The sequence below is a fragment of the Marmota marmota genome, unplaced genomic scaffold (genome assembly GCF_001458135.2).
Source record: "Marmota marmota marmota unplaced genomic scaffold, marMar, whole genome shotgun sequence".
Classification (NCBI taxonomy): domain Eukaryota; kingdom Metazoa; phylum Chordata; class Mammalia; order Rodentia; family Sciuridae; genus Marmota; species Marmota marmota.
Window position 1 is genome coordinate 34,722,946 of NW_026000240.1, and position 13,925 is coordinate 34,736,870.

Consider the following 13,925-nt stretch of genomic DNA (forward strand, 5'->3'; position numbering starts at 1 on the left):
TCTGTGCTTGTTATTTCTACTTCTGAGTTGGGGTTTGAGAGAGTCCAGGGTTGCCCACGAGGTTGAGCTTAGATCTCTGAAATCTTCTGGGAACTTCTCACCTGTAAAATGTGTTCACCAGGACTGACCTGGGATACCAGAGCTGCCCGCTCTGAAGCTGTCCTGCTGAGACAAGGGCCACTGAGAGTGGAGGAACCCACACTCCCAAGCTAGCACCAAAGACCTTGCTTTCTCCACATTGAATAAAATGGAATTGGATCTAACCTTGTGTGAGGGACAGAGCTTGATGTGCTTCTGCCACTTGCCCCTGCACCCCCAGCTAGGCCAGTACCAGCCTTGCCCATCAGGGAGAAGTAGATTTTGATCTTCCCTGCTATTTTCAAAGGCAAGGGTATCTCCTCTGCTCACTGCTCCCAAGGGCACTGGACTTACACTATATCTACCTCTTCCCATCTGGGTCACAGCTTTTCCTTGAGTCTGGTAGGGAGGGAGGTGGGTAGGGAGGGTTAAGATGTCAATTCTGAGGTTCAGTCCCTGTCACACTATGAAGATACGTGATGGGGCTATGGGTAGGCATCCTGAGCCTGGGACCAGGGAACATCATCAAAGATCAGCTCTGGCTGGATGTGGCACATGCCTAGAATCCCAGTGACCCTGGAGACTAAGGCAGGAGGATCACAAGTTCAAAGCCAACCCTCAGCAACTTGGTGAGGCCCTGAGCAATTTAAAGAGACCCTGTCTCAAAATAAAATATAAAAAAGGACGGGGGATGTGGCTCAGTGATAGATTTGCCCTCAGTGATAGAATTACCACAAAACAAAGATTAGCTCTGGGGCTAGGGATGTAGCTCAGTGGCAGAATATTTGCCTAACATGCATGATGCTCTGGGTTTAATCCCCAGCACTGTAAAAACAACAACAAAAAGTTGTATCCTAGCCACAGGAGAATCCTAGCTGTCCCAGAGAAGTAGCAACCAGAATAGTCAGATCAGCTCTGAGCTGCTTCACTGCCCCTGTCTGTGTTAGGTGTGACACACAAGTCCTGCTCTCAGCAAACTTACTTACTGGCTCTCAAGCAACTGTAGTGCTAAGGTGTTTGAATACAAAGGCCCTGGTTTCAATCTCCAGTACCTGCCCCCCCAAAAAAAAAAGTTAAAAAAAAAATAAAAGAATGAAAAGAAACTGAGTCGGAAAGAGCAGCACACAACAGGGGTTTAGGGGAGTTGTCCTCTCCAAGTACTTTCTACATTGATATGTGAAAGGGGAGGGAGCAGCTTAATACCAGGAAACAAAGCATGGACAGAGGCTTGAAGGAAGTTGGAACACAACTACAATACATAGTTCAGGACTGGGGTATGGCTTGGGGGTGTACTGAAGACAGAGATGAGAGGGGTAGCCCCAGAACTTACTTCTCCTGATGGCAATAAGTATCTCAATGTTGAGTAAGTAGTAAGTACACTAAGTACAATAATCTGGGCCAGTGCTTGCTGGGTACTAGGGATATGGCTGTGAAGGACATCAAGTAAGACCCCTGTGTTGAATGGGATGACAAAGTTGAAGGAAGTACACACTAAATGCCCAGACCAAGTCAGATGCCAGACGTGGAGAGTGCTCCAGCAAGTATCAGGCACACAAAAAGATGGTGTGATTAGGGAAGTAGAGTCTGAGGAACAAGCCCAACCAAAACCATGTCAACACACATTGTAAAGAGATCCCTCCCTTCTTCCTCTGGCTGATGACAGCATGGGTCTGGGTGACAGCACTAGGAGGGTAATGTAAATTCACATGGTCAGGAAGGAAGACACGGAAGTAGAGGGGGTCCCAGATGCTAATGGCTATCGTGGGGAGAGGCCAGGTTGGAGGAAAGATTCAGTGATGGTCCATAAGGCTATGAATTGGAGTTCAGCAGAGGGAGGGCAAGGAAGGAGGAGACGTGACCACACATCTCCACATCTGTGACCCCTCCCACACAGCTGTGACTTTTTACCTAGCAATGGCCCTACCTGTCAGCCCCTATAGGCAAAGTTTCAATCCTCACAGCTATTACGTTCCCTAAACATCTGTGTCTGCACACCATGACCTTTCCTACACATTTGTGACTTGTACCCATCCATCTCCAACAAACCCATGTACACTTTATATCATTTTCCTAGGAGGACTTGGGGAAAGTAAAACCCAGGGATAGTCAGAACTTTCCTGTGGGGCAGAGGAGGAAGGGGTAGAGGTGAGATAATGAGAGTGAGGTGACTCAGAGATCTGAAGCATGCACAGCCAGAGAGCAGGATTATCCAGCCAGATGGACCCCAGACATACAAGCATACTCCCTACCTCCCTTCATGCATCAATCCAATTAGACCAGTTGGGCAGGAACAGACCTATGGGAAAGGCTTGGGGCAGGGGAGGGCTTCAGGCATCCTCAACTCTTCCTGTTATTCCACCATTAGGGTTTTTCCCTTGGACTGAGGCCAGCTAAACAATGCTAGGCTGCTGCTTTCCTGGACAAGGTTTCTGGGGGCATCAGGAGGTAGCCCAGAGCCTCCAGGAGAGAGATCAGGGGCTGCCTTGATGTTCACTTGTCTCCTTAGCCCTTGAGAGTTGTGCCAGTCTCTCTGGGCTACCCAGTTATCACTCTGAGACCCTTCTTCCTGAACAAGATCAGCAGCCACCACCTCTGTACACACATCCACAGTCCCCTATGCCCTGGGCCCTTCTTTCCCTCAGCCCAGCCAGCCTGGAAGACCAAGCTCAATTGGTAGCCCACTGTGAGTGTCATTTCTCCAAGGCCACCAGGCTGAAGATTCTGTGGCTTAGGCTCAGCCACAGCTGCAGGCCCAGGCAGTACTTTCACCCCAGTGTTTTCCTTTACCCCACCCTGGCAGGCAAGCCTGACCAGGCCTGAACATCTAGCAAGTCTCAATAAACAGCTTCTGAATCAGAACAAGGGAAACCACAAATGAACAGGCAAGCATATGTTCACTGATGGATCCTTGCTTACCCAGGGTCACACAAACTTGAGGTTTCATGGTCACAAGACATCAAGGTCTCACACACATGCAGTGTGAGACATAAGGTACTTAGTCTTACACTTACCTGTATGTACAAACCCCTGGAATTTGTGCAGAGGCCCGGATGGTCACCAACTGAAGTTTCACAAAAACACAACCACTGACCGAGGACATATACAAAAGGTAATGACACAGCCCAGACTTCACGAATACAGTGGCTTTCAGAAACAGATCCCTACAACAAGGATGGCTTAGGCACAAGACATAGTAGACACAAACAGTGCCAAGGGCCACAATACCTTTAGTGACCCGCAGAAATGTTTTTAGTTTTTTTAGTTGGAAGAAAAAATATAAATACACTAATAATGAATACATAATAATGAAACTAGTCTGGACTAAATATCTTAAGTATTTTGTTTTAGTTGTAGTTGGACACAATATCTTTATTTTATTTTTATATGGTGCTGAGGATCACCCAGGGCCCCGCACGTGCTAGGCAAGTACTCTACCGCTGGACACAACCTCAGCCCTAAATTTATCTTTATGCCTACACAGTTGTAAGATGTATTTTAAAATTTTGTTCTAGTTAAGCTCAGTGGCATATATATGCCTGTAGTCCCAGTTACTTGGGAGTCTGAGGCAGAAAGATCAGTTTATTCCAGGAGTTTGAGACGGGTCTGGACAACATAGCCAGTCAGTCACTGTCTCAAAATCACAGTAGTAATAACAATAATAATAATATTGTTTTAAGGGGCTAGGGATGTGTGAGGTCCTGGGTTGAATCCCCAGGACAGGAAAAACAAATGTTTTAAGGAGGAAGACAGCCACAAAGCTAACAGTGCCTAGGGGCCTACCAATGTCATTATGCAGTGGCTTGGAGAAAGTACACTCTCTGAGTCTATAATCCTCAGGCATCCAGACTCTGGGCCACAGACAGGCCTGCCCAGCTGCCTCTGCCACCACCTATCCCTTCCAGACCCAATAAAGTCACAAGGCCCCGCCCACTGCTCTCAGGGTGGGAGGGACCACTGCTGACTCAGCCTCAGCACCACCCCCTTAAAGGACCACCCCCATCAAGGCCCACCCCTGGACCTACAAAAGCTCAGAATTTTCCGCAGCTACTTTTTCCTCCGGGGAGTTTCTGGTGCAGCTGGGTCTAGAGTGTGGGACAGCCAGGCTTTTCCTAGGCCACCACCTCAGGATCAGGAAGTTTCTAGGATGACACCCTTCAACCCTGAGGTTAGTAGGGAAAGGCGGGCAGACTGATGGGTGTATAGGAGGGATGGGCTGACCTGTTCTTGGTCTCTGAGCATCCCTGCTTCCAGTGGCTGCCAGAATTTCTGATGGAAGAAACAAGAAAGGGCTTCCATCATCAGTCTGGTCAGTCCGGGGCTGAGGACCCAGTTCTTAGCTCCTCCTCCCTGAATGGATGTCATGGGTTCCTTGGCCCTTGGGGAACATGGGTGGGCAAGATTAGGCCAGGGCAAGAATTATGGGAGGAGATGGCAGAGGCCTGGTCCCAGAGATGACGCTGATGTGCCCTCCACTGGCAGTGGTCCCCTCCATGCCTTTCCTCTGCCCTTTGCCCTCCCTGAGTCCTGCAGGTCAATGTTTAATTAAATCCAGAGCAGAGGTGGAGTTATTAGCAAGGGGTTCATCCCACCTGCCCTGAGCAGGGGTGAGAGAGTTTGAAGCCTGCCTTCAGCTCTGCCTCCCCTGGCCAGGTTTCCTCAGACCCACCTACTGCCACTGCAGCCCACCTGCTTCACATCTGTACCCTCTTGCTGACTTTGGTCTACGTGGCTCAAGGCTCCAGGGGTCCTGTGGTACCCAACCGGCCCTTCATCACAGTTTGGAATGCAAACACCCAGTGGTGCCTGGAGACGCATGGAATAGATGTGGATGTCAGTGTCTTTGATGTGATAGCCAACCGGGGGCAGACCTTCCGCGGCCCTAACATGACCATTTTCTACAGCACGCAACTGGGGACCTACCCCTACTACACAACTACTGGGGAGCCTATATTTGGTGGCTTGCCCCAGAATGCCAGCCTGCATGCCCACCTGGCCCGCACATTTCAGGATATCCAGGATGCCATGCCTGAATCTGACTTCTCAGGGCTGGCAGTGATTGACTGGGAGGCATGGCGCCCACGCTGGGCCTTCAACTGGGATACCAAGGACATTTACCGGCAGCGTTCTCGGGCACTGGTAAGGGCACAGCATCCTGACTGGCCAGAAACTTGGGTGGAGGCAGAAGCCCAGGCCCAGTTCCAGGAAGCTGCACAGGCCTGGATGGCAGGCACCCTCCAGTTGGGACAGGCACTGCGTCCCCGTGGTCTCTGGGGCTTCTATGGCTTCCCTGACTGCTACAACTATGACTTTCTAAGGTCCAACTACACAGGCGAATGCCCACCAGGCATCTGTGCCCAGAACGATCAGCTAGGGTGGCTGTGGAACCAGAGCCGTGCCCTCTATCCCAGTATCTATCTGCCTGCAGTGTTGGCGGGCACAGGGAAAGCACAGATGTATGTACGTCATCGTGTGAGTGAGGCATTTCGTGTGATTATGGCTGCCAGGGACCCCAGTCTGCCGGTGCTGCCCTACACCCAGATCTTCTATGACATGACAAACCGACTTCTGCCCCTGGTAAGTCTACTGTGGCCTACCCACCTTGTAAGCCCAACAACTGAGGCCACACAGCCTTGGGACACTTTCATCTATTCTCACATTTGAGTTCAACTTTGTGCCAAGTTCTGTGCTAAGCACAGGTGATTCAGCATTTATTAGAAAGGTTTAGACCCTGTCTTCATGGCATTTGTAGGTTACAGGGAGGACAGGCTTACAGCTTACATCTGGCTACCAGGGCTACAGAAGCCTTGGATGGGGTTATAAATTATTTGTCCCATCCAGCGGTGTCACAGCAGTCTGCTGCAAGGAGGGAGGGCGGCCCCACAAAGCTGTGCTTGCTCCTTCCCAGGAGGAGTTGGAGCATACCCTGGGAGAGAGTGCAGCCCAGGGGGCAGCAGGAGTGGTGCTCTGGGTGAGCTGGGAAAACACAAGCACCAAGGTAAGCTCAGGTCTGAGGACTGGCTGGTGGGTGGCTCACACTAACTTGGGAGACCCTGGCCTACCCTTTTTACTTCTGAAGTCCTGGCTGGCCAGCACATGAGTACCTTGGTGTCCTAGGTGGGCCTGTGCATGGCTCTACTGTCCCTGATGCTCTCTCTCCCACCCAGGAATCATGTCAGGCCATCAAGGAATATATGGATACTACCCTGGGGCCCTTCATCCTGAACGTGACCAGTGGAGCTCTTCTTTGCAGTCAAGCCCTGTGCTCTGGCCATGGCCGTTGTGCCCGTCGCTCCAACTACCCTGAAGCTCTCCTTATCCTCAACCCTAACAGTTTCTCCATCCAGCTTATGCCTGGTGGCAGGTCCTTGACCCTGAAGGGTGCCCTCTCACTTGAGGATCAGGCACAAATGGCTATGGAGTTCAAATGTCACTGCTATCATGGCTGGCGTGGAGAGTGGTGTGAGCAGCAGGGCATGTGATGACTGGTCACATCCAGTTGCACACATTGAGCACCTAATGCACTCTGCAAGTGGTCATGGCTTCCTCAAATACAGGCACAATCACAGGAGTCATGGTTATAGTCAGGAGTACACTGAGTCACCGTCATAGGCATATGGCCTGCTCATGCACACTCAAAGCCAGATAGTCACATAAAGAGTTAGAAACCAGGGGCAGACATCATCCACTCCATGTCCACATGTGTCTACTTAGAAAGGTAACAGCTCCAGAGACACTAATCCAAGTCTTTAAATTCATCCAGTGCCTGCTTTGTGCCAAGCCATGTGCTAAGCATGTTAAGGAGGTTAACTCATTCTCTAAAATGAGGCTATGAGAAAGTGAGGCACCCACAGGATGCCTTTTTGCCCAAGGTTGCACAGCAAGAAAAGAGAGATGCTGAGCCAGGCACACCTGTAATCCCAGCAATTTGGGAAACTGAAGAAGGAGAATCACAAGTTTGAGACCAGCCTCAGAAACTTAGGGAGGCCCTATCTTAAACATAAAAGAATAAAATTTTTAAAAGGGACTGGGCATGTAGCTCAGTGCTTAAGCGCCCCTGGGTTCAATCCACAGTACCAAAAAAAAAAAAAAAAAAAGAGAAGCTGAGATTTAAACCCAGGCTGTCTCCAGGGATAGAGCCCTTGTGCACCTACTGTGGTGCTGAAGGTAACTAGCCTTAAGCGACTGAGTCCGCTGAGGCACCGCACAACCCAGCAAATAAAGCAGTCATGGTTTACTTAGCGATTTATTGAGTGCCTAAAATGGGCAGGCCCCTCAGCACCAGAGGGCAGGAAAGGTTCCTCTCTTTCCTTTAAGTCTAAAGTCTGCTTGAGGGCGGCTGCTTCCCAGTGTGGGTCCAAATTCCCGGAAGCTCCACCTGATCTAAACTTGTTGGATAGGCTCTGGAGGACGACCCAACCTAGTCAAAACGCGACAGGGTCTGGGGCGGGGACGGGGCGGAATCCTCTGGAGGAAGGGCCTGCGTCCGGCTAAAGCAGTAACGTACGGGCTTCGGGGCTGGGCCTCCACGGAGCCGAACTGGGGCAGCGATGCAGAGGACCAGAGGCGGGACCTTCACGAGGCGGGTCTGGGAGGAAGCCGTGCCAACAGATCCAGCTTAGCTCAGCAGGGGCGGCAGCAATAGCAGAGGCGGCGCTGGCTCAGTGTTGTGACGCGCAGAACCAGGGGCGGGGCCTAGGCGGGGAAGTTCCCTTGCCGGCTGAGGGCGTGACCACCTCGAGAGATTTAGGACTAGGAAGTGTGCGGTGGATTTCGATGGCTGCAGTACGTCCGCCGCACCGCTGGGGGCCAGCGCGGACCGACCGAAGAGTCTGAGCGAGAGACAGTGGGATACCGAGCCGTGCGGAGCGAGGACGCGGGACATCCCCGAGCCCGGAATCAACATGTCAGTACCGCCCCCACCCCACTACTGCCTGTCGGTGCGTCCCGCGCGTACGGTCCCCAACTAGCCGTGTCTTCCCGCATGCCCTCCCTGCGTCGGTGGTTCTTTCCTAGAACAGACCGAGCCATACCTACCCAGAGAGTTAAATTTTCGAAGCCCCACCCCCAAAACTCCACCGTCTATGATCTACAGAAGTGGGAAAGGGAGTTAGGTATTAGCCGAGGCAGAGGAGACAGTGGGGTGGCTTTTTAAAGACCCAGAAACTAGCCCCGCCCACAGTGGGTGGGGTTGGCACTGAAGGGGTTAAGCCCGCCTGGCATCCTGGAACTGCAGGCGGATCCTGGGCTTCCTCCCTCCAGACCAAGGGTGCTGCTGCTGCTACTGCTACTACTGTTGCTGCCACTGAGGTGGCTGATGCAGGTGAGAGGCTTAGATCCCTGTGAATGGGATATGATGTGAGGGGAGGGAGATGCCTGTTATTGACTAGTGTTGTTGGATTGTCCTCAAGCTCAGGGAAGATGGGGAAGTAGGGTCAGGAGGCACTGTCTGGAGCAGGAGTAGAGGTGTGGGGCCCAGCTGCTCACCCAGTGTAAGAAATCCTCTAGTATAGACCCTCTTGCCAGCAAGACCTGGAATAAGGTGGGCAAACAATGGTGTTTGAGAATAGGAGATCTGGGCCCCCAACCAGGTAGCCGTTGGGCGCCTCAGTGGATAAAGGAAGGAAACTGTGGTCCTTATCTAGGGTGGCTACGAAACTCAGGCCAGAGGGAACCAGGCCTGCAGAAGCAACATTATATGTGATTGTGGGCTAGGCCCTGGGCTGGTGCTGCTGGGGCCCCATCTGTGGGGACATTTGAGTCCTTGCCCAAAGTCTCCTGAGCTGGGCAGAGTTGGAGAAGGGGCCATGGGCTTTGGGCCCCAGGCAAGAAAGGCAGTAGAGAGAAGGGAAGGTGAGCTGATGGGTGAGTGCATGGGGCCTAAGGGTCACCCGGCAATTGAAAAGGCTGGGAGCTGAAGGAAAGCTGATATGTAAGGAGATGGAAGGGACAGGGGAACTCCTGGGGGCAGCGTTTCCTCCATGGAAAACCTCAGGTGGGTGTGAACAGGAGGCATGATGTCTGGTTTGCACCTTATGTGTGCAAGGTTGGCCAGCCATATTGGACTTCTAGAGATAAAACGGCCAGCAAGTATTAGCTGGGTTGACTGTCCACACACAGTGAGGTTCTAGGGAGGACAAATTTATAACCACAGTGGGTAGAGACCAGGACCCGTGGGTTCTGCCCCAGTCTTCAGCATTCACCATTACTCTCAGCCTTCCTCCAGTATGTGGCAGGGCACATGGGTCCATACACCCTGCCCCCCTCCACCTGAGGTATAAAGGATGGGTCTCTTCCAGGCCACCTGTATCATCAGGTGAGTTTGGAACAAGGTGCAGCCCATCATGCCCCAGTCCTAGGATGCATGTGCCCCTTTGCACTCATCAGTCCTTCCCTGCCCCAACCTTGTCTTCCTGCCACAGCCCAGCATGGCTGTTATTGATAGGAGGAGAGCCCCTGTAGTCTGAGGAGATGCCACTGCTTGAAGACTGGCCTTAATCTCCAGCCTGGCACTGAGCCACCTGCAGCCTAACAGGAGTTAACCTTGGCTCCCAGCCTGACTCAGCTGAGTCTGGATCCTACGAGTAGGCAAGAGCTCACTCTGAGCCCCTGGCCCAGCTACTCTGACCTCTACCCTAGACCCTCTGCACTGGATGGAGCTGATCCTGAGTAACAGCCCAGCTAAACTGACTCTGGGTCCTGCTTGCCAACCAGAGTTGACCCTGAGATTCAACCTGACCAAGCTAACCCTGGATCCCACACACCAGCCAGAGGTGACCCTGAGCCCCAGGCTAGCTGAGCTGACCCTGGATTCCACATGCCATCCAGAGATGACCCTCCGTCCTGACCCAGCTAAGCTAACCCTGGATCCCAGACACCAGCCAGAGGAGACCCCACTCCCCAGCCTGGCTGAGTTGACACTGGAGCCTGTGCATTGTCGACCTGAGCTCCTGGATGCTTGTGCTGACCTCATCAATGACCAGTGGCCCCGCAGCCGTGCTTCTCGCCTACACTCCTTGGGCCAGTCCTCAGATGCCTTCCCTCTCTGCCTGATGCTGCTGAGTCCTGGTCTTACCCCTGAAGCAGCTCCCATTGTGGTGGGTCATGCCCGTCTGTCACGAGTGCTGGATCTGCCCCAGAGCCTCTTAGTGGAAACAGTGGTTGTGGCCCGAGCCTTTAGGGGCCGTGGCTTTGGCCGCCGTCTCATGGAGGGCCTGGAAGTCTTTGCTCGGGCCCGGGGCTTCCGTCGGCTGCACCTTACCACTCATGATCAGCTATACTTCTATGCCCACCTGGGCTACCAGTTGGGTGAGCCTGTTCAAGGCCTTGTCTTCACCAGCCAACGGCTGCCCTCCACCCTGCTCCGTGCCTTCCCAAGGGCCCCCTCTTCCCGGCCATCCTGCAAAGTCCCAAGCCTGACTGCCCAAGCAGCCCCAAGGGGACCTAAGGGGCCTCCACTGCCACCACCCCCTCCCCTGCCCCAGCCCACCTCACCCTCATCTCCAGAAGGGCCCCTTCCACAAAGCCTGCTGGAGACACAATACCAAGACCTCAGGGGATGCCCCATATTCTGGATGGAAAAAAATATCTGAGGGCCCCTTGGGACAAAGCACTGCCCTTCTGAGTCCCTGAACTTCCCAGAACAATACCAGCCTCAGCCCACTGACCATATTTCATCCCTTAACCCCTGGGGGCAGCTTTAGCCTGGGTATGTTTCCTGGGTATCAGTGGGGAGCTAAATGGGGTAGCTCCAGTAGCTCTGGCTTAGAGTCATCAGTGTAGCTGAATAAAGGCTTCTGTTGAGTGTAGGTGTGACAGTTTTTTGTTGATCTCCACCCTCACTTTTCAGGTTCCCTATTCCTGAAGAAGTCCTGGGATCCAGATTGGCTCTGGGGCCATTGATGGGGTGACACCTGTCCTTTGCCCCTCCTAACTTGCCAGTCACAGGAGACAGAATGGCTCTTCCTTTCCCCATTCATTCCCTCATTACCTTTCGCTGAGCCCTACTGTGCCTGGCCCTGGACTGGGCATAGGTAATGGGGAATTATACAAGGTCCCATTCAAGGGGACAGATGGGCATACCATGTCAGGATCCATTGTGGGATAAGGAAGTTCAGAGGCTTTGGGAGGACAAGGGCCCTCACTTCTTCTAGGGGTCCAGAATACCCAGAGGTGATGATACTGAGTAGGAATTAAGTGAGGCAGACAAGGTGGTGAGAGCTGAGTGTTCTTGGAGCAGGGAACAAGATGGGAAGATGAAAGAAGGGGACTTGTGATAGCTGTGGGGTGAGGAGGTCTTGGAGGACACAGTGGTACCTTGACAGAGACAGAGAACACCAGAGGAGAACTACCCAGTCCAGTTTGGGGTATGGCTGCTCTGAAAGGCTTATGGGATCCCTTGGAAACCACCTTTTCCCCATCCCCCGTCCTTGTGGGGAGGAGCTGGGGAGCTTTCCCTGCTCTTCCTGCTATGCAGAAGGCATGGCTGTGGACTCCAAGCTCATATCCCTTTTTTTCTACAGGTTTCCATCTCTGTGTTACGACCATGCAGCTAGGCCCAGTCCTGATGATGGGGGTGGCCCTGTGCCTGGGGTATGGCCAGCCTTTGCCACAGGCTCTTGATCACCCCTTCTATGTGATATGGAACGTACCCTCAGCACTCTGTAAGGCCCACTTTGGTGTGCACTTACCACTGAAAGCCTTGGGCATCATAGCCAACCATGGACAGCTTTTCCATGGCCAGAACATCTCCATCTTCTACAAGAACCAGCTTGGCCTCTATCCCTACTTTGGGCCCAGAGGCACAACTCACAATGGGGGTATCCCCCAGGCTGTGTCCCTAGGCCGCCACCTGGCACAGGCTACACACCAGATCCGTCATAGTCTAGGACCCAGCTTTGCTGGCCTAGCAGTGCTGGACTGGGAGGAGTGGTATCCTCTCTGGTCTGGGAACTGGGGTCGCCGCCACACCTACCAGGCAGCCTCCCAGGCTTGGGCACAGCAGGTATTCCCTGACTTGCACCCTCAAGAGCAGCTCCACAAAGCCCGTGCTGGCTTTGAACAGGCAGCCCGCGCACTGATGGAGAACACACTGCAGCTGGGCCAGACACTGCGACCCCATGGACTCTGGGGCTTCTATCGTTACCCAGCCTGTGGCAATGCCTGGCATGGTACAGCTTCCAACTACACAGGCCACTGCCATGCAGCCACCCTTGCCCGCAACACCCAATTGCATTGGCTCTGGGCTGCCTCCAGTGCTCTCTTCCCCAGCATCTATCTCCCACCCAGGCTACCGCGTGCTCACCACCAGGCCTTTGTTCGACACCGCCTGGAGGAGGCCTTTCGTGTGGCCCGTGCTGGGCACACACATCCTCTGCCTGTCCTGGCATATGCCCGCCTCACACTCCGGAAGTCTGGGAGGTTCCTGTCCCAGGTAAGTAGAAGGTGAAATTTAGGGGTCTGCATTGAGCACTATGGTCCTGTCCTATAGAAGTCTTAAGGAGAAGACCTTGATTTAAAAGGAAGGTCCTAGTCTAGGGGTTCTTAGAGGAAAGCCCTATCCTGGAGCATCTGAAAAAGGAGCCATGGCTCTGTGTCAGAAGGTCTGAAAGTATAAGGCAGGGCATAACCTTTGGAACCCTGGTTCAAGGAGGGTCATTCTGAGTGGAGGGCATGTGAAACCCTCTCAAAGACCCAATGCAAAGGCACCCAACTCTAGAGTTGAAATCAGTTGTGACAGTGAAAGTTTCTTGATCGTGAAGGTGGGCCCAGATGGGTCCAGCCAGTTCAGCCTGGCTTAGCAGCTCTTTGCCTCCAGAATGACCTGGTTCAGACCATTGGTGTGAGCGCAGCACTGGGGGCAGCCGGCGTGGTGCTCTGGGGGGACCTGAGCTTCTCCAGTTCTAAGGTGATCATTATCCCCTTCCGCCTGTACATGCTGGGGCCCAGGATGGGGGAGAGGCCTTGTCAAGGATATGGAGCAAGAGCACTGACACATCCTTTCCTTCCGCCTCAGGAGAAGTGCTGGAGTCTCCATGACTACCTGGTGAGCACCCTAGGCCCCTATGTGATCAATGTGACCAGAGCAGCCACAGCCTGCAGTCTCCAGCAGTGCCATGGCCATGGGCGCTGTGCCTGGCAAAACCCAGGAAAAATGGAAGCCTTTCTGCACCTGCAGCCAGATGGCAGCCTTGGAGCTTGGGAGTCTTTCAGCTGTCGCTGTTACTGGGGCTGGACTGGCCCTACCTGCCAGGAGCCGAGGCCTGGGCCTAAGAAAGCAGTATAAAGCCAGGAGTCCCTGTTCCTACCTATTCTTGTCCCTGCTGCCACTTTCCTAGTCCTGGAGGAACCCTCCCTTTTGCTCTATTCAGCTTACAATCAATACATTCCCAAGCACACACTTTCGCTCCCACTTCCCTTGGGATCTCTGAGGGGTGGAAAGGGCCAGAAAAAACGCTTATAAAACCAAAGTCCTCTGAGATCATCTGACTCCTCATGACACAAAGCAGCCTCTGGCAAAGTCAGGGCTCCAGCTGGTTAAGGGTTGCCAGCCCAGGGCTTTGTTCCTATACCTTAGTGGGTCCACAGAGAAGTCCCAGGAGGGCCATCCACGGGCAGATGTTCCCAAGAAATCTGGGATATGGTCTCTAAATGCTAAGCTGTTATCTGCACTACGTTTTCATCATAAAGTCACTTTTTCTTTCATTGTCTGAAAGGGTCTGTTCTCCCTATAGGGTCCCAGAATTTAGCCTGAGCCTTTGAGCAAGTGAACCGCTGCAAGGGCCCTAAAATGTCGGTCTTGCCATGGTGCTTCATCCGTGGAAGGAAAGATCAGAGTTAAGAACTGTGCC

At 53.0% G+C, this 13,925-nt stretch overlaps 3 protein-coding genes across 9 annotated transcripts; all 3 read left to right on the forward strand.

Moving 5' to 3' along the window:
• Positions 1-4,087: 4,087 nt before the first annotated feature.
• On the forward strand, positions 4,088-7,312 carry Hyal1 (hyaluronidase 1). 4 transcript variants are annotated; one of them, XM_015487149.2, is made up of 4 exons: positions 4,088-4,243; positions 4,729-5,652; positions 5,984-6,073; positions 6,243-7,312. In XM_015487149.2, the coding sequence occupies exons 1-4, from the start codon at positions 4,223-4,225 to the stop codon at positions 6,555-6,557; spliced, it is 1,350 nt and encodes a 449-aa protein (XP_015342635.1). In that variant the 5' UTR covers positions 4,088-4,222; the 3' UTR covers positions 6,558-7,312. The 4 variants fall into 4 exon arrangements, with proteins under 4 accessions (XP_015342635.1, XP_048650267.1, XP_015342636.1 ...); XM_015487150.2 differs by having other exon boundaries at positions 4,113-4,243; positions 4,760-5,652; XM_048794311.1 differs by having other exon boundaries at positions 4,131-4,243; positions 5,504-5,652.
• A 529-nt stretch (positions 7,313-7,841) lies between these two features.
• Positions 7,842-10,883, forward strand: Naa80 (N-alpha-acetyltransferase 80, NatH catalytic subunit). Of its 3 annotated transcripts, none has more exons than XM_015487154.2 (2): positions 7,842-7,981; positions 9,498-10,883. In XM_015487154.2, the coding sequence occupies exon 2, from the start codon at positions 9,729-9,731 to the stop codon at positions 10,665-10,667; it is 939 nt and encodes a 312-aa protein (XP_015342640.1). In that variant the 5' UTR covers positions 7,842-7,981; positions 9,498-9,728; the 3' UTR covers positions 10,668-10,883. The 3 variants fall into 3 exon arrangements, with proteins under 3 accessions (XP_015342640.1, XP_048650273.1, XP_048650272.1); XM_048794316.1 differs by having other exon boundaries at positions 7,843-7,981; positions 9,715-10,883; XM_048794315.1 differs by having other exon boundaries at positions 7,888-8,015; positions 9,715-10,883.
• Hyal3 (hyaluronidase 3) lies at positions 8,014-13,784 on the forward strand. 2 transcript variants are annotated; one of them, XM_015487151.2, is made up of 4 exons: positions 8,014-8,398; positions 11,598-12,508; positions 12,893-12,982; positions 13,091-13,784. In XM_015487151.2, exons 2-4 carry the CDS (start codon positions 11,621-11,623, stop codon positions 13,358-13,360), a joined length of 1,248 nt encoding a protein of 415 aa, XP_015342637.1. In that variant the 5' UTR covers positions 8,014-8,398; positions 11,598-11,620; the 3' UTR covers positions 13,361-13,784. The 2 variants fall into 2 exon arrangements, with proteins under 2 accessions (XP_015342637.1, XP_048650269.1); XM_048794312.1 differs by lacking the exon at positions 12,893-12,982.
• Positions 13,785-13,925: the final 141 nt, after the last annotated feature.

Excerpts from the sequence above, each read along its gene's own strand:
- Hyal1 (XM_015487149.2), top strand. The coding sequence starts at position 4,223 with ATGACACCCTTCAACCCTGAG. Across the intron at positions 4,244-4,728 it reads TGACACCCTTCAACCCTGAG|GTTTCCTCAGACCCACCTAC; the intron begins GTTAGTAGGGAA and ends TCCCCTGGCCAG. Across the intron at positions 5,653-5,983 it reads CAAACCGACTTCTGCCCCTG|GAGGAGTTGGAGCATACCCT; the intron begins GTAAGTCTACTG and ends GCTCCTTCCCAG.
- Naa80 (XM_015487154.2), top strand. The coding sequence starts at position 9,729 with ATGGAGCTGATCCTGAGTAACAGCCCAGCTAAACTGACTCTGGGTCCT.
- Hyal3 (XM_015487151.2), top strand. The coding sequence starts at position 11,621 with ATGCAGCTAGGCCCAGTCCTGATGATGGGGGTGGCCCTGTGCCTGGGG. Across the intron at positions 12,509-12,892 it reads CTGGGAGGTTCCTGTCCCAG|AATGACCTGGTTCAGACCAT; the intron begins GTAAGTAGAAGG and ends CTTTGCCTCCAG. Across the intron at positions 12,983-13,090 it reads TGAGCTTCTCCAGTTCTAAG|GAGAAGTGCTGGAGTCTCCA; the intron begins GTGATCATTATC and ends CTTCCGCCTCAG.